This window comes from Panthera leo, chromosome B4 (assembly GCF_018350215.1).
Source record: "Panthera leo isolate Ple1 chromosome B4, P.leo_Ple1_pat1.1, whole genome shotgun sequence".
NCBI classification, from domain to species: Eukaryota; Metazoa; Chordata; class Mammalia; order Carnivora; family Felidae; genus Panthera; species Panthera leo.
The window spans coordinates 94,459,651-94,478,402 of NC_056685.1; the positions used below are offsets into that span (position 1 = coordinate 94,459,651).

The 18,752-nt window shown below is 35.0% G+C and overlaps 1 protein-coding gene across 5 annotated transcripts in view; it reads left to right on the forward strand.

Annotated features, from left to right (window-relative positions):
• The window catches only part of CNOT2 (CCR4-NOT transcription complex subunit 2), a 130,668-nt gene that overhangs the window by 44,676 nt on the left and 67,240 nt on the right, over positions 1-18,752 (forward strand). For 3 of the 5 annotated variants that reach the window (XM_042947161.1, XM_042947166.1, XM_042947164.1), the window contains one exon: positions 6,865-6,937. In XM_042947161.1, coding sequence (XP_042803095.1) covers positions 6,865-6,937 — 73 coding nt within the window. Of the gene's footprint in view, positions 1-6,794; positions 6,938-18,752 lie in introns of all 5 variants that reach the window. The other 2 variants (XM_042947162.1, XM_042947163.1) reach the window with 1 other exon arrangement.

The window sequence follows — 18,752 nt, forward strand, 5'->3', positions numbered from 1 at the left end:
AAATAAATAAATAAATAAATAAATAAAAATAAAGAAAATAAGTTCATAACGTTTTGTAACTACAATCTACCTATTTACAAGAAGTTGCTTGACATAGTTCTGGAATTTAAGTAACCTTGAGATTTTAAAGATAATGGCTAAGTGCACTTACTTCAGCTTTTATTAAGCTCCAGTGAAATTGGTCCTATCTGGTAGTCTGTTCTAATACTCAACCTGGAATGTAATGTCCTCCTTTTTCTTTCTTTCTCTTTTTTCTTTCTTTCTTTCTTTCTTTCTTTCTTTCTTTTCTTTCTTTCTTTCTTTCTCTTTCCTTCCTTTTCTTTCTTTCTTTCTTTTTCTTTTTCTTTCTTTCTTTCTTTCTTTCTTTCTTTCTATTTATTTTATTTATTTATTATCAAATTGGTTTCCATACAACACCCAGTGCTCCTCCCAACAGGTGCCCTCCTTGTAATGTCGTCTTTAAAAAAAAAAAAAAAAAAAAAAGAGTAAAGCTTATCCAACTGGTTCAACTGTCTTAACTTGGCTAAATTCACATTGTAGCTTAGAAGTTGAGTTGGTAATGACTGCCAAATTACAGATGTTTTAGATACAATTCCCAAACTCCTTAGGAAGCTGAAGCCAGAGAGAAATTGATTAAGCTAGTACTAGAATTCAGATTTTCTGGTTCTTGGTCCATTCAGGATATATATTTTTATATGATGATGTCACATCCAAAATTTAATAGCACTCAGAATAAAGCTAATAACTATTTTCACTCTCCAATAAAGTATTTTCTAGAGATTTTTCTCTAGATTCCTGACATTTGAGTGTTACCAGTCTGTTAAAAAGAGATAAACTTATTTAGCTTAATTGCAAATTAAGAGATATTAGAGATAAACTTATTTAACTTAATTATAAATATTAAATAAAATTTTGAGCCTTTTAGAAATTAGCTTTGTTTACCTTGTTGAAAAAATCTTTTAAATACTCTTATATCGAGCTTATCTTTCAAAGTATAATTTTGACATACCTGTTAATCACTTGACATTTTATCAACTTTTAATTTATTTTCAATTGACATATACCAGTGAAATGATCTGTTCTGTAAAAATCTGAATGATTAATATTTAAAGTGTTTTATAATAAAGAACAAATTGATATCAATAGAAGATGGCTCTGACTCTAATCCAGTACTACATAGTTTCTCATAGGGAGAAACCTGGCTCTTGCCAACCATCATCTATTTTACTTATTGTTTATCTCCACTATACATACATAGCAGTTTCAGAATTATTAACCCGTAGCTCTGTGATGAATCATTTTGCCAACTAGAATACATTATTTATGTAGAGTTTTTCTCCCTTCTTACAGTTAGCAGTTAAAACATCATTTTCCAAAGTTACTTAGGTCAGCACATTTCCCATACTCCTTTCAGCGTGGCTGGATCATACATTTAAAATACTATTAGTCTTTTTCCAGGTCTGTATTTCTAACCGCTTGGTTGATTTTTAAAATTTGCATACATTACTGTTCACTCTCTATGTTGTGAAGTTCTGTGGATTTTAACACATGCATAATAGCATCATGTATCCACCACTCCAGTGCTATATGGAATAGTTCCATCTCTCTAAAAGTTTCCATGTGTCCCCCTTTGTAGTCAGTCACTTATTCCACCCCTTTCCAGGCCCCTGGAAAGCACTCATTTATTTTCTTTCCCTGTAGTTTTGTCTTTCTAGAATGTCATATGACTAGAAACATGTAATATATAGCCTTTTTGATCTATATTCTTTTCTTTGTGTTGCATGGAATAATAGCTTGATCTTTTTTTATTGTTGAGTGGAATCCTATATAGATGTACCATTTTGTTCATCCCTTCATCTGTTTGAAAGGACGTCTTCATTGGTATAAACATTCGTGAACAGGTTTTCAAATGAACATGTTTTTAGTTTGCTTTGGTAAATACCCAGGGGCACAGTTGCTGGGTTGTATGGTTAAGTGTATGTTTAACTTTATGAGAAACTGAACTCTTCCAAAGTGGCTGTATTTATCTTCATTTTTGAAAGGTATTTTTGCTGGATTTGGAACTCTCAATTGATGGGTTTTTTTCCTTCTGTAGTTTAAAAATGTTGAACCTGCTTTGCACTGTTTCTTAATGAGAAGTCGACTGTCATTCCTGGTTTTTTTCCCCCTCTGTTTCAATTTATATATACTTTCCCTCTTCCATCTCCTTTAAGATTCTGTTTTGCTGTTTTTCATCAACTTGATTTTAAAATCATCATGAGGTTTTTGTTGTTGTTATCTTTCGTGGTTGAGTTATTGACTCTGTGAGTATAGTTTTCATAAAATTTAGGAAAAATTTGACCATTTTCTTTCCTTCTCGCTCTTTCACTCTTTCTGGGACACTAACTACATTAAAATTAGCTGTTTGATATTGCCCAGTAGTTCACTGTCTCACTTGGTACGGTCTCACAGTTCTTTTTTTTCTCGTCTGTTTTCTCACTGTTTAATTTTTTATTTTTTTAATTGCCAGCTGTGTCTTCAATTCACTAAACTTTTCTTTGAAGTTTAGAAAAGACTGCTGTTAATCTTATCCAATGCATGTTTAATTACAGATGTTGAATTTTTAGTTCTGGAAGATCAGTTTGAGTCTTTTATTTTATTTTGAGAGAGTGCATGTGTGCATGAGCCTGGGCGGGGGGGGGGGGGGGGGTGGAGGGAGAGGAAGGGAAGGGAAGGGAAGGGAAGGGAAGGGAAGGGAAGGGAAGGGAAGGGGGAAGAAAGAAAGAAAGAAAGGAGGGAGGGAGGGAGGGAGGAAGGAAGGAAGGAAGGAAGGAAGGAAGGAAGGAAGGAAGGAAATGAATGAAGGAAATGAATGAATCTCAGGTATGCTGCATGCCCAGCATGGAGCCCAGTGAGTGGCTGGATCCCATATGTGCTTAACGGACTGAGCCACCCAGGTGCCCCCAGTTTGAGCCTTTTAAAAAAGCTTTTTAACTTTCAACTAATTATAAACTTGTAAGAAGATGCAAAAATAGTACAGAGAAGTCCCATATACACATCACCTATCTTCCTCCAATGACGTCATCTTAACATAACTACAGCACATTATCGAAACCAGAAATTGGCACAAGCTCTCACTTTTTTTTGGTATGTGTTTATCATTCTGTGATGTTTTATCAAACATGTAGAATCATATAACCACCACCACAAGCAAGATACAGAACTTTTCTGTCACCATAAATTCCTCTGTGTTGCCAACTTAACCTCCTTATCTAATGATTGTATCACCTGGATCATTGCTGGATCCTTCTATGTTCTATTTTACTTTGTTTGGGGTGTATTTCCTGCATCTTTGCATGACTGGTAATTTTCAATTAGATGCCAGATATTTAATTTTATATTATTTAATACTGGAGTGTGTTGTATTATTTTAAATATTGTTGGGTTTTGTTTTGGGTTTCAGTTATGGCAGAAATAGCTTCATCCTTTTGAGGCTTGGTTTTAACTTTGTTAGTGCTGGTCCATAACATCCTTAGTCTAAGGCTTCTTTGGTTTCATTGTTTAGGCATTCATTACCTTCTGAACTCTATTCAATACCGCGCTGTGTTAAAGCCATCCTACTGTAATTGATGGGAACATAAGTTCTGGGGATTGGTTTGATTACTTTTCAGAGGCTTTTTCTCTAGAATAAGTAGTTTTTTACATGTGTGCACAGATAATTACTCAGCTAAACCCTGAGGGTGATCTGTCTTCAGATCTTTGAAGCTCTTTTTCTCTGCAGCTTCCTTCTTTTCATTTGCCCTACAAATTGTAGCTGGCTTGGTGTCTCCCCTAACTTTGGATTCTTTTCGTTTCCCTTAGCTCACTGAGACCGTTAGGTTTTGATTGGGTTCCGCCTCCCCCTCCCATGTTTTAGCCTCATACCTCTACAGGCTGCAGTAGGGCTTTACTTCATTTGTTCTTTTTTCTTGATGATCTCTGTCCTGAGATGAAAATCATTGTTTTATATATTTTATCTAACTTTCTAGTTATTTAAGGTAGGAGAGTAAGTATAGTCTCTGTGTTCCCATCTTGGAAGGCATTCTGCCTTGTAGAAAATTTCATGGTAGTTTTATAAATATTTGTCTTTTCTGACTTTTTGAATGTTTAGGACCTTGTAGGAAAACCAGTGTATAAACTTTTTATATATATAGGCAGCTAGAATGCATGTTTTCTCATACTTTCTCCTTTTCACATACTCTGTCTTACATATATACTTACATCCTTTTTCATCTATTATGCACTTTTCATTCCCAGTGAGTATCGACACAATCTATTAGTGAACATTTTTGCTTAATATAAGATAATGGTGACAAATGTTTGCTTTTTCATGGTTACCCAGAAGAAAATAGAGTGCCTTCCTTCCTTTTTCCCTTTGTTTGTCAAAAGGAGATGATGATTCTTAGTTATTGATCAATATAGAATATTGATTCATACATTGCTTAGAGCAAATAGTGGCTGTTGACTGAAACCCTAAGACATGAAATATTTGAAGTTATCCCAAGAGGGAGAAACAAAAGAAATGAACAGAAACAAGTTTTCCCTTTGTGCTAAAATCCATAGTATTCCAAAGTTAATATTTGTCTTTTAACTGGTAAGTTTACAGATTAAATAACTTTTATCTTTAATTAAGGTTTATTTAGCATATAAAGTTCTCATCATAGTTTTTTTACATAGTTAGGTTATGTTAACGTACATTACATTACTTTGAAAATTGCCTTGCCTGATTTTAGATTGCTAACATCTTTTGATGAAACTAGTATAATGTGATGGTAATGTATGGGCTTTAATGTAAACATAGCTAATTTAATAAGGAAAAATAAAATTTGCCCTGTAAGAAAAAACTGAAATTTTACATTATTATCCATTGAATTCAGAGTTGCCATGAGTAGATTAATAGTTTTGGCAAGTGTTGTTTTAAATTATTATTTTTATAAAACACTAACATTAGGTGCTCCTGGGTGGCTCAGTTGGTTGAACATTCAGCTTCGTCTCAGGTCATGATCTCATAGTTAGTGGGTTTGAGCCCTGCAGCTGGCTCTCTGCTGTCAGCACAGAGCCGGCTTCAGATCCTCTGTCTCCCCCTCTCTCTGCCCCTCCCTCACTCATGCCTGCTCTCCCTCTGTCAAAAATAAATATTAAAGAACACATTAAAACAGGATTAGGTTTTTTTTGGTGGGGGGTAAAAATACATAATAAATAGTTTTGCTCCCATTTTGTAACAATCATGAACATTTAAATTGGAGCTGAATGTGTGTCACTTAACTATTCTTGAACATCAGTTCACTTGATAATTTTATTTTATGATTAACCTAATTCCTTGCTAGATGATAAAGATTACATTTATGGCAGTAAATATACCTACAGTTTAAAAAATCTTTCTCATTTGTTATGTTTGAGAGACATACTTAATATCACTGGTACATATAAATTGGTAATGGCAGTTAACATTTTTGGCCTAGAGTCAGGCATCTTAAAGTATTTCAGCCAAACATACAGTGTAAGGTGGTCCACATTAAGTAAAAGTATAGCACCCACTAGCTTTGTATTTGTGATTAGACATAAAACCAAAGATGGAATGTAGGTTTTCGTTATGTGAATTCTTTTATGTAATAATACTAATTTTTAGTGATTTATTTTCCTTGAAAATGTTTTCTGTCCTTATTAGATTGCTTTTTGGAGGTAATCCATAGGGGTGTGTTTGTGTGTGTTGATTGGTTTTAATAAAATTGATTCATGCTTACTATGAATTTAAATTAAAGGTTTTTATTATCCTCTCCCAAAGCAAATTTAGTGTGATGTTAAATAATTGTTCTAAATTTGAACTTTTAGTGGTTAGCAACTATTATATATTAATTCAGTAGGATATGTACCATTTCCCTAGGGTAAACATTTTACTGAAACAGGTGAGAGACATTTGTCTCGAAAAGATAATGTTTACAGCTTCTTTGTAGATACCACTTTTGAGTTTTTGATCTTTTAATTTTCAGTTTACAGTTTACATTTTTGAGTTTACATCTCTAGGGACTCTCACCTCTGCTTCAATGACTTTTTTTTTTTTTTTTTTTTTTTTTGGTACCTGAGGTGCTTAGTGCCTCATCATTTTGGATTTATTTATCTCTGTCCAAGTTAAGAAATAAGCTCTATTATTTCTCTGCTTTAATGTAAAAAAATAAATAAATAGAGCATTATGAAATTAGAGTATTGAAGGACAAAGGCATCCAGAAAGTTGGCATATGTTGCTACTCTTCCTTGGAGTAAATTTTAAATAGAATATTGAGTTAAGTTTGCATCTATTAATCATCCTGAGAATATATGATATATTCCAGTCTTACGGCATAGAAATAAACCTCATAAACTGAATGAATAACAGTTCTGATAAACAGACCTTAGGAGGAGAATGATTTGAAATTACACAACTGAATCTGAATTAATTGGGTATTTCTGAGACTAATAGAGTATTTAAAAGAAAAAATATATCAGTTGAAGGCTGAAATTTTTTTGTCCACTGTTTTATTGACCATAAGTGTCCTCTTTGTGTGTGAGGTCTGGTGTACAGTTTTAATTGGAGAGAGTATAAGAGTTTTTTATATTTAATAATTTTTTAAAGTATCTACCAGTCTAGCCCTCCCTAGATGGTTAAGAGAAAGATGCATTATGATATTAAAATAGTACTTTTTGTTTATGTTTTATGTGTATCATATTGGATATTTTTGCTGCTGTTCATATGTTTACATGTTAGTAATTTTGACGGCTTTTGGATAATTCCACTCTAGAGGGAGAACTGGTGGGCGGTCCTTCCTGTGACACGACCCTTGAGTGACAGTTCTATTTGATTGCCTCCAGTACTGTGAGGAAAGGACACGACTCTATGGTGAGGACTGATGGACATACATTATCTGAGAAAAGAAACTACCAGGTAAGATCAGTTTTTTTTTCCCCCTTTTTGTCTTTTGATCATATTGCTACATTGAACTGTTTAATATGTTATATTTAATTGAAACCAGCAAATTGGATATACTCCAATATAAAAACTTTGGCTTATAATTTAAAATGCATGTGTTGGCTTTGACAGCTGAAATAGTTGGGAACATTTAAATCATGCTTATGGTAAATGTATATTTTGTTAGTGTCAACGTAATTCTTTGTGTATATGTCAAAACTTAGATTATCTGGTACACAATTTATGACTCCATGGCTGGGTTCAGAGCTAGTATTCTGTAAAACAAAGTGCTGAGTGTGTGTGTGTGTGTGTGTGTGTGTGTACATATATATATGTACACATACGTACATATTATTATTCCTGGAGGAATAAACCTGAATTCTTAGGCTATATTCAGGGTTAATAGAGCATCACAGATGTGTAGACAAAATTGGTTAGAATATAAAAGAAATAGAAATGCAACATCCCAGGGTGCTCAGAGACCCAAATTCTATTGAATTTCTCATTAGCTTGCTATCCTTATAATGTTAGATTCTTGTTTTGTCATTTATTTTTTTTTAATTTTTTTTTTAACGTTTATTTATTATTGAGATACAGAGAGACACAGAGCGTGAGCAGGGGAGGGAGACATAGAATCTGAAGCTTGAGGGAGCAGGAGAGGGTGTGGGGAGACATAGAATCCGAAGCAGGCTCCAGGCTCTGAGCTGTCAGCACAGAGCCTGATGCGGGGCTCGAACTCACAAACCGCGAGATCATGATCTGAGCCGAAGTCGGTCGCTTAACCAACTGAGCCACTCAGGCGCCCCTTGTTTTGTCATTTATTAAGCTGGTTAATAGTATCCATTCCCTACATGTAGCATGTAAAGATGCTAAAAGGTGGTTGAAGTGTAATATTCCTCTTTCTGAGGTTTTAAAGGAAGGTGAATTTTAAAGAGAGTGGTATGAAATAGTGATTAAAAAATTTTTTTTGAATTTCATTTTTCAAAGAAACTCTCCTTTTTTAATAATAACATTACCAAATTATGCAGTAATTCAGAGTACAGAATAGTTCAAAGCTCAGGTAAGGATAAGCTGTAGGCTTTCTGCATGGGTACATACATGTTCAGCTTCCCTCACACCCTGCCACCTACCAGTTTTGTTCCCTCTAGGCTGTTGAAGGCAACTCAGTGTTATAGCAGCAGCTTTGATTCTAACCATTTCTCTGCTAATCATTTATTTTAGCTCAGTTAATCTTTTCTTCCCTCAAAGTGGAAAGGTAAATAGTGGAAAAAATTGTGAATGGGTCTTCGTGGTGTTTATAGCAAAGATCCTTTGATTACAAGATTTAGATTTACTTGTTTTAGGTTCTCATTTGGGCACTGTGCCTAATAAAAATAGTGTCCAGTTGTTCTTCCTGTCACTTGCTGTCTGAAGTTTCTTGCCAGATCTTTATGATTTTAATAAGCCGTAGTTGTGGCTCTGCAGACACAGTTCTCCCTGTAACCTTTTCTATCTATTCAGGGTTCTTACAGACTTGACCAACATGGCCTTTGCTCATTTTCCTACTTGCTCTGGCTCCTCCGGCCTCACAACCACTTCCAAGTACCTTGACTCATAAGAGTTTAAGTGGTCACACTGCTTGGGCTGTTGCATCTTTTGATAGGTTCTGCTAAATTATTTTAAGAGTATTGTGATTCTAGGCTATGTGGCTTTTTGGTGCTCATAATCAGGTTGGTAAAGTGTAAGTATAGAACTTTTGTATGGTTATACAGTATGGTAATTTACTTCATGGAATCATTTTAATATAGAATTCCAAAATTTTCATTAAGAAAGGAACAAAATGACATTGTATTTTACACATGAAGAGATTTTCTAATTCCTGCTCACTCTACTCTAAAAATACTATATTGTTCCATTTACATTATTTACCAATAATCCAGGTTCTTTAGCTTCTTTGAAAAAATTCTTGGTTAGAGTTTTTCTGTCTGAAAATATTTCTCCTTTTTTATTGTTACTTAGTAACACTTAATACATGTTGAAATATTGTTGGAAACAATTGTTTAAATCTCCATTGCATAATTATTTTATTTTTGAAGACTCTTGGAAAGGACATATATAGAAATATAATTTCCCTTTCTGATGTGATGATGAGTATATTAAAAGCACATGGGAAATTCAAAATAATATCAAATAAATCACTTGTATTTGTATGGGTAGCACTAAAAGTTCATATATGCTGACACGAAATGATTTGGATTTTTTTAAAAATTCCATTTTGAGGAATTTTGTTTTTTTCATGGATAAGATAGGATTTCTTTGTACCAGTGTTTGCACTCAGTTCATCTTTCGTGGGGTTTTGTTTTTGAAGGGCACTTGATGATTTATAGTGATATTTAGGTATCCTGATAATAGTAGGCTAATATTCCAGAGTTTAATAAGAAAGATCTCTAATTCTCATTTCCTTGTAGACCTGATAAAAAGCCTTAGGAATTTAGCTTAAGAAAATGTATTCCTTCACCTTTGTGCTAAAAACTAATGACTTTCAAATGGGTGTTGGTTGAAGTACTGATTTTTATACTGGTATTTACTTTGTTTCATTTCTTTCTATAAATTTAAACCCAGTTAAGTTTTTGGAGTTTGAATCAAGTAGTTGAATTTTATTTGCTTAGACTGCTATATTATTAGTTCATGTGAGAATTTAATTATTTAAATGGTTCATAGTTCATTCAGTTTTGAAAGGATTGCCAAGCTTTTTTCAGGAAAATATAATCCCCCAGTTTTGCCAGTATTTACTTATCTTCCTTTAATTTCTACTAATTTATTTCAATGATAAGTATGTACAAATCCAACCATGCTAATTGCTAATTTAACTCATCACTGGCTTTCCATCTCATATGTAATAAAACCAAACTCTCAAACTTTATACAGTATTTCCATATTCTGACCCCAATCTGCATTTATTTACCCTTCCAATGTCTCTCCTCTGACTTCCTAGTATGAATTTTTTTCAGTTAGGAATACAAAACTGATTTTAATCTCCCTACCATACGCTTTTACACTTAAGCCTTTACTTGTTTTAGTTCCTCTTCATGTAATGCCTCACCTTTGTTTCACACGGTTCAAGAATTAGGTATTATTAGTACTTCCAGAAGTACACTTATATGAGCTCAGTGTTCCTTTTCTTTGCTCTCATAACCTTTGTAGATACTTATAGTTTAGTGTTGACCGAATACATTGTAAGCTATCTATTTGTCCTTGTCTTCCTGTAGACCTGTGCTAATACTGTAGGCACTAACCACAAGTGGCTATTTAGATTTAAATGTATTTGAATTAAAATTTAAAAATTTTAGTTTTCCAGTTGTATTAGCCACATTTCAAATGCCTAACAGCTACTTTCCTTTAATGGCTACCATATCAGACGGTGCAGATGTAGAAATTTTAGGTCATTTCAGAATATTGTCTTGGACGGTACTACTGTATGAGCTAGAGCTGTATTTGTTCATCGTGGAACTGCCAGTACCTACCATGGTTTTGGGTAAATAATAGTTGTTTAATGAATGTTTCAGTAACGTTAAATAAAACGAATTAAGTGAAAGAAAGAAATTGTAGAGTGTGCTGGGTAACATAACTACTGATATTTCCAAGATTTTTAGATGTTACTCTGAATGGAACTTTTTATAATATGAGGTCATTGATAATGTCATGTTGGTTAGTTCATTGTTACCTATAAACTGAATCTAATGCATCCTAATCCGTATGTTCCTGAAGAACTTCACAGTTGAAACTGCTGCATTAACTTTGTGGGATATAACATGCCACAGAATTATGGCAGTGATTGTATTGTCATTTCCTTCTCCCTCCCCCATCATTAAATATTTTATTTCCTTTTTATATTTTAAATCACAGAAGTTACAGGTATGCGTTGCAAAAACTTTGAAGAATAATGGAAATATAAAATAGGCTGAAAGTTTACCTTAACTGTTTAGTGTATATCTTTTCAGATCTTTTCAAATAACAATGTAAGTGCAAATGTTATTTGTTGTCTTTGTTTCTAACAAATTAGCATTTTTCTGCAGCTTGCATTATTACACTTAATGGAGAAGTTTCCATGTGCCACCCTTCCCTTGCCTCCTTCTCAGAAGTAATCACTAGTTTGAATTTTCTGTTTCATTCTTTTTATTTTTACAGTTTTGTAACATGTGTGTTTCAGTGTATACAGGTGCATCTTTATGTATTGTGAGGTGACTTTGCCCATATATTTCATTACTTCAAATAGGAAAAAAGAACGTATTTCTAGCCCACCCACAACAATTTCCCAGATATGGCCAAAACACTAAATACTTATCTCTCAAGTATTCACTCAAGTATTTCTGCATAATAGAAAGCATTTAAAATACAAGTTGCTTAATTATTTTAACACAAATACATCAGTAGATATGTTTCCTTTTGGTGTGCAAGACAGTTATACAGCACGATATACAAATTACATTTTTATTTTTTTATACTGCAATAAAAATGTAATGTAAATAAGGAATGATGTACCCTGTTTCTTTTATTCTGAGTTACATTTTATTGAAAATTTATATTTTTCTGCTGTCAGGATACATCTTACAACATGGTATCTTAGAGTCATAGTTGTAACATAGTAGCTTGTAACCATTCATTGATACCTTCTAGTATGATTGAAAACAGCACCAACATCAAAGCATCTTAGAATCTGTAATATGTTAAAGTGTGTTAAAAATGCATAATGAATATAAAGAACACCTAATAAAGTGAACAAGAATTTTCTTTCAAATGGGTACGTAGCAATTCAAGAGTCGTCAGAGTAGATCTGATACCTAGAGCAGAAAGATGGAGGCTTTCATCATTGTTGCTGTTTGGCACTGCATTAAGGTAAACAGGAGTTAGCTGAGGAAGGAATTGGTTCAGAAATCGATGTCTGAAACCAATGAGCTGGTTCACAGTTTATTCTTCCTTTCTTTTGAAACTCTTGTAAACAAATGGCTGTACCCTATTGTTTGTGGCCAGAGATGAAGCAAGGGTATAGAAGACATTCAAAATGGATGACTATTAAATTCACTTGCAGTTACACAATGAGGTTAGTGCCTATAATTACACTTTTGAATGTGATGCTTCTGCTTATGTCATGATCACATTATCAACAACAGAAATCCTGTTGACTCCATGACTTGAATATTTTTTTAATAAATTTTGACATTTATTTTTTATTTTTGTTTCCTCCTTATTTTTCTTCCCCTGGCCAAGAACATAAAGTTAAATGAATTCCCAAGGCACTCATCGTTGGCTCATAATTACAGGATGCTAACAATGTTAGCCTACTTTCATTGCATTATATCTTCTGATACTTCTTTTCCATCTTCTGAAATCATCAAATGAGGTGATTTTTTCCAGAAAGCAAGTTTCATCGAGATACATGGTATATGGTACCCTTAGTGTCTTAATAATGTTTTCACAGTGCCCCTAGGCCAAAAGAAGTAACTGAACAGCTCTGTTGAGTAATTAGGTCTAAGCCACTTAACAGTAGTTAGCATAGTATCTTGACAGATAACTGCTGTGTTTCCCCAACATTTAAAATATCTGGCAGTATCTGTATTCACTGTAGTGCTCCTGTTGGGAAATACATTCTCTTTCGGAAAAAAAAAAAAAAATCTTCATTTAAGTAATTTGCTTCATTCATAAATATTAGTATGTGTTCATCATTAAGTCATTCATCATTAGGAAAATTAAAACATGAGTGCAGATAATTCTGTGAATCAGAAAAAATATAGAAGTAAGCAAAATTAATTTTCAAAATATACTCTAAGGCCTTGCTTAGATTCTGGGATGAGGGCAGGTTAGTTTTTAAAATCTTTCTGAATTCCCACATAAAAGTAGATCAACTGGGTAGCAAAACCCAAACCATGAAAACATTTATAACAAAACTTGGTGATGTGGTATCCCCATGAACCCTCCCAAAGGTAAGCAGATGAGAAATAACCAAAAAACCTACGTGTATCTGTTTCAGTACATAAGAAGGTAGAGAAAAGCACTGGGGTATCTTGACTGAGAATAGAAGCACCTCCGAGTGGTGAACAACCAATTTGAAAGTGATTATCCAGTTTGAAACTGGGAGAGATGTTGCCCACCTGTATATTGGATCTGTGTAAAGGACCTGTAGTGAGGCCTAATGTGAGCAGCCTTGCTCTGTCATCTCTCAAGATTGGCCTACCAGTGCTCCCTTCCAGGATTCTGCTGAGAAGTTTCTGGGAATAGAATCATGATTGAGCAGGATAGAGACAGCAGAGACAGAGTAAAGAGAACCTCTAGATAAAAATGAGAGAGGAGGACAGAGCCAGAAAATCTCAGAAAACAGCCAGATACACACACACACACACACACACACACACACACACACACACACGTGTGTGTGTGTATGTATATATATATGTATATTATATGTATATACGTGTGTATATATATGTATATAAGAGAGCTTGAACAGGGGAGAGGGGCAGTGGGGGAAGGGGGAGAGAGAGAGAGAGAGAGAGAGAGAATGAATGAATATCCTAAGCAGGCTCCACGCTGAGCATGGACCCCAGCGTGGGGCTCCATCCCATGACCCTGAGATCATGACCTGAGTCAAAATCAGGAGTCTGATGCTCAACCCAGTATTTTTAAACGTTACATGAAAACAACTGAAGAGGGAGCTTGATGAAGTTAGAAGAGTATTTTGAACCAAGCCATGTTCTCAAAATTCAGGAAACTTAAATTCACAAAAGCCCTTTCAAGAGTATTTTTAGGAGTGTTTTTAATAATTTTGAGTACCTCGACAGTGTTCATACTGATACGACATTTGACGTCAAAGTTTTTTTAAAGAATTTATGGAGGCTGTGTAAGACATTTCCATATTGAAATCAAGTAAGTGAAGATATTTTCCCATATCTTTAAAAAATTTTTTAATGTTTCTTTTTTAATTTTTGAGAGAGAGAGAGAGAGACCGAGAGACCCTGAGCAGGGGAGGGACAGAGAGAGAGGGAGACACATAATCTGAAGCAGGCTCCAGACTCTAGGCTCTGAACTGTCAGCGGGGCCCGAACTCACTAATGGTGAGATCATAACCTGAGCCAAAATTGACACTCACCAGACGGGCTGAGCGACCCTGGTGCCCCTACACTCAATTTTTTGTAGATTGATTATTGTATCCATTAATGTTGCTAAACTTTTTATTCTTATAATTTATCTGCAGGTTCCTAAGGAGTTTTCATGTAGATAAGCATATCATCTGGAAATTGCAGTTTTGATACTTTTATTATTTATAACTTGATTTCTGAACTCTATAATATTTCTGATACATTGTTGAAGTGTTAATAGAAATCTTTTGTCTTATTTCTTGTCTTAAAAGCTTTAAGTTGTCACCAGTATGATATTTGCTGCAGTATTTTTTTGTGTGTGGATATACTCTATCAGGATAAAGAGATTTTTTTCTGTAGCGCCTTTTTCATATTTAAGATTGTTGACTATATCCCTTTTCTCTTTGTCAGCCTTGCTACAGATTTGTCATTTTAAATTTTTCAAATCTATGAGATTTTTCTAGTTTTCTAGTTGTTGCTGATTTCTCACGCAGTTTCACTGTAGCTAGAGAGTGTAGTTAGTATGATACCACTTACCTGTTTATGAACTTGGAACAAAATGTGTATTGATCGATTGGTGGGTGTATTGCTGTTTTTCCCATTAGATCATATCTGTTAATCTTGGTGTCTGTGTCTTCTTTACCCACATATTTGCCCATTATTATTCACATATTATCATTATTCATTCCTTTGTTAGATCTGGATTCTATCATATTTTTTCTTTAATTATTATATACATTCTTGTGTTTAATGTGTGATAAATCCAGCAATTGGAAATTGCTACAGATCATTCTTTTTTTTTTTTAATTTATTTTTAATGTTTATTTCTGAGAGAAAAAGAGTGTGCGCGCATGAGTGGGGGAGGGGCAGAGAGCAAGCAGGAGACACAGAATCTGAAGCAGGCTCCAGGCTCTAGGCTCTGAATTGTCAACACAGAGCCTGATGTGGGGCCTGAACTCATGAACTCATGAACTTGTGAGGTCATGACCTGAGCTGAAGTCGGTCGCCCAACCAATTGAACCACCCAGGTGCCCATCTGGCAGATCATTCTTAATGTCTTTTGTTTCTGCTGGTTTTCACTTGTGGTACCTTGTTTCCTTGTGTGTGTGTTGTCACCATTTCATGTTTCTTAGCTGTGGGAATTTGTTGAGGACTAGGTGGAAGGACATCCCCCAAGGGGATTTGATTTGCATTTGCTTTTGCCAGTGCCTAAGAGTCTACCAGTCCAGGACCAGTTAAAAATAAAATGTTACCTTAGGTTGCAGTCCATATAGGTAGTGTGAATTCAGGCTGGTTTATGGCTGTTGATTCTCAGAAGAGCTTTCCTTTACCTCTTTCTGCCTAGCATCAAAATCATGATATTCAAGTGCTTTCTTCACTAAGAGGTTATTACAATTATGGTATACCCGTTTAAGGTACTTGCTTTTTGAGAAGGTCTTTTAACAGCTTTTCTACCTTGGGCAAATTCTCCTTTGGGGATATAAACTTGTGTCTTCTCTGAACTCTAGCTTTTACTTTGTTTTGAGGTGCTGAATTTCCCTTTCTCCCTTAACAATTCATTTAAAAATAAAGATGTAATCTCTGTGTTAGTTTTCACTGATATTTTGTTCACACTGTATCTGCATTTGTGAATAAGGTCTGGCATATGCTTAGTGAATATTTGTTGATTGGCTGAACCAATACTTCATGGAACATTTTTAAGTTGGTTTTGAGTGGAGCATTTTGGTTTTTGTGTATAGTATATCCTAGTACCAGAAACATGATCTTAATCATTTTCTAGATCTCAAGTGAAATTTCACTTCTTACGGGAAGCATTTCTTGCTTCTATTCTATATTCTCATTGTTCATTGTAATTTGAGGGGGCTTATTATTTCTGCTTCTTATCATCATCCATAATTGAAAACATCCCTTCCCATTCTTTCTTTTCTCTTTCCATCCTATCTTTCCCCTTTTTTCTCTTCTTACAACTTTTTTTTCTTCCCTTTCTTGTCTGCCTCCTTCAGTTCCCTTTCCTTTTCCCTCCTTACCTTTCTTTATATTGTCATTTTCCTTTTACTTGGAGAACTTTAAAAAATTTTTTTTTATTATGTGTAACCTAGGCAAAATTATTTAAAGTAATTAAATTTTTATTTAAGGAATGACACATGTTGTGGTTCCTTCCACAGCCTATCATCTTGATTCTTCCAAAGTTTATAATCTTCAAGATAGCCCTTTTAAAAAGAACTTTTGCTTAACCCACAATTGTCATGTCCGTTAGCCCACAGTTCTTTTAGTTGGGCTTCTTTGATCGCTACTTGAATATGAATATCCTCATGACATACTACAAAAACTTCCAACCTATAATCTTTGGGACCCAGTTTCATCAAGCAGTTTATTTTAGGGCCACATTTAGAGTCAGAGTAAATGGATATTTCTGGTCCTCAATTTCAGACATCCTGTACACATGCATAAGTTCAAATTGTATTTACTCCTAAACTATCACACCCTAGAATAGTACAGATCTTTATATCTTTCTAGATACAGATACAAAGATCTTACATCTTTCTAGATATACCAATTACTAAGATTAAAAAAAAAATTGGGGGACCTGGGTGGCTAAGTCGGTTAAGCGCACGACTTTGGCTTAGGTCCTGATTTCAGAGTTTGTGGGTTCAAGCCCTGCATCGGGGTCTGTGCTTACAGCTCAGAGCCTGGAGCCTCCTTCGGATTCTGTGTCTGTCTGTCTGTCTCTCTCTCTCTCTCTCTCCCCCTTTCCCTCTCATGTTTTGTCTCTGTCTCTCAAAAATGAATAAACATTAAAGAAAACACTTTTTTAAAATTGACTGTTAGGTCTTTTATAGTATCTCTGTCAAGTACCTCTTTCCTACATATCTAACAAGTAGTTAGTTCTGTGCTTATAGCAAACCACATTTTTACTCTTTGAATTGTTTCTGACAATGTGAGTCTACAGGATAAAGAGCTATCAGAAAAGACCTTAACTAAAAAACATTTTTGTGGGGCGCCAGGGTGGCTCAGTCGGTTAAGCGTCCGACTTCGGCTCGGGTCATGATCTCATGGTCTGTGAGTTCGAGCCTCCCGTTGGGCTCTGTGCTGACCGCTCAGAGCCTGGAGCCTGTTTCAGATTCTGTGTCTCCCTCTCTCTCTCTCTCACTCTCCCCGTTCATGCTCTGTCTCTCTCTGCCTCAAAAATAAATAAACGTTAAAAAAAAATTTTTTTTTAAACACATTTGTGATGCCTTTCTGATAGTGATGGATTCTTTCACATTTTTTATGTCTGTAATAGTCTTTATTTGATCTTCATTTTTGAAGGATTTTTTGCTGGGTATGGAATTAAAGATTGACAGGTTTTTTGTTTTGTTTTTAGTATTTTAAAGATTTTGCTCTAATGTCTTCTGGCTTAGATAATTTCTGACAAAACCCTGCCATTTTGTTTTAAGTTTATTTATTTATTTTGAGAGAGAGAGAGTGCATGTGCAAGTAGCAGAAGGGCAGAGAGGAGGGAGAGAGAGAATCCCAAGCAGGCTCCACACTGTCAGCACAGAGCCCAATGCAGGGCTTGAACCCATGGACTGTGAGATCAGGACTTGCACCAAAATCAAGAGTCAGATGCTTTTAACCAACTGAGCCATTCACCCCCTTGTGGGGGGGCCTTTACATAATCCTCTTTATATAACATAACTTTTTCTTTCTGGTTAGTATTAAGTTTTTTTTTTTTTTTAATGTTTATTTTGAGAGAGAGAGAGAGAGAGAGAGGGAGAGAGGTTGCTGGGGAGGGCAGCAAGAGAGGGAGAGAGAAAATCCCAAGCAGGCTCAATGCTGTCAGCCATCAAGAGTTGGATGCTTAACTGACTGAGCCACCCAGGTGCCCCAGTATTACATTTTTTTTTTTTATCACCGGTTTTACAGATTTTGATTATGCTGTGTCTTGGTATAATTTTCTTCATGACTCATGTGTTTGAAATTTATTGAGCCCCTTGAATTTGTGTTTAGAGATTTTATCAAATTTGGGAAATTTTATCCATCACTTCTTTAAATGTTCTCTCCCTGTTTTACTTTGGCGACTCCTATTATACGTATAGTAGATCACTTGAAGTTGTCCCACAGCTTACTGATGTTTTAAATTTTTTTCTTTCCTCTGTGTGTTTTTTTTTTTAGTGTTTTATCTAATTTTGAGAGAGCACAAGTGGGGGAGGGGCAGAGAGAGGTGGACAGAGATCCAAAGCAGGTTTCACTCTGACAGCAGAGGGCCTGATGAGGGGCTTGAATTCGTGAACCGCGAGATCATGACCTGATCTGAAGTTGGACATTCAACTGACTGAGGTACCCAGGTGCCCTGTTGCCTGGTAGTTTTTGTTTGGATGCCAGCCCTTGGAAATTTTACCTTTTTGGTGCTGTATCTTTGTATTTTTGCTAATATTCTTGCGCTTTCTTGATGACAGAATGTAGTTAGAAGCTGTTGGGGCTCTTTGATACTTCCTTTTTTTTGTCTTTTAATTTTAAGGTGTTTTACACAGAAACCCAGTAGCCTTTAGTCTAGGTCTAATTTTTCCCAACTGTACTCTTCTGAGTATACTGTACAATGCCTTGTGAATTATATTTTAATACTCTGACTTGTGGGAACAGCCCTGTGTGAGCCCTGGAGGTTGTTACCACTCTTTTTCTAGTCTCTGGTACTTTGC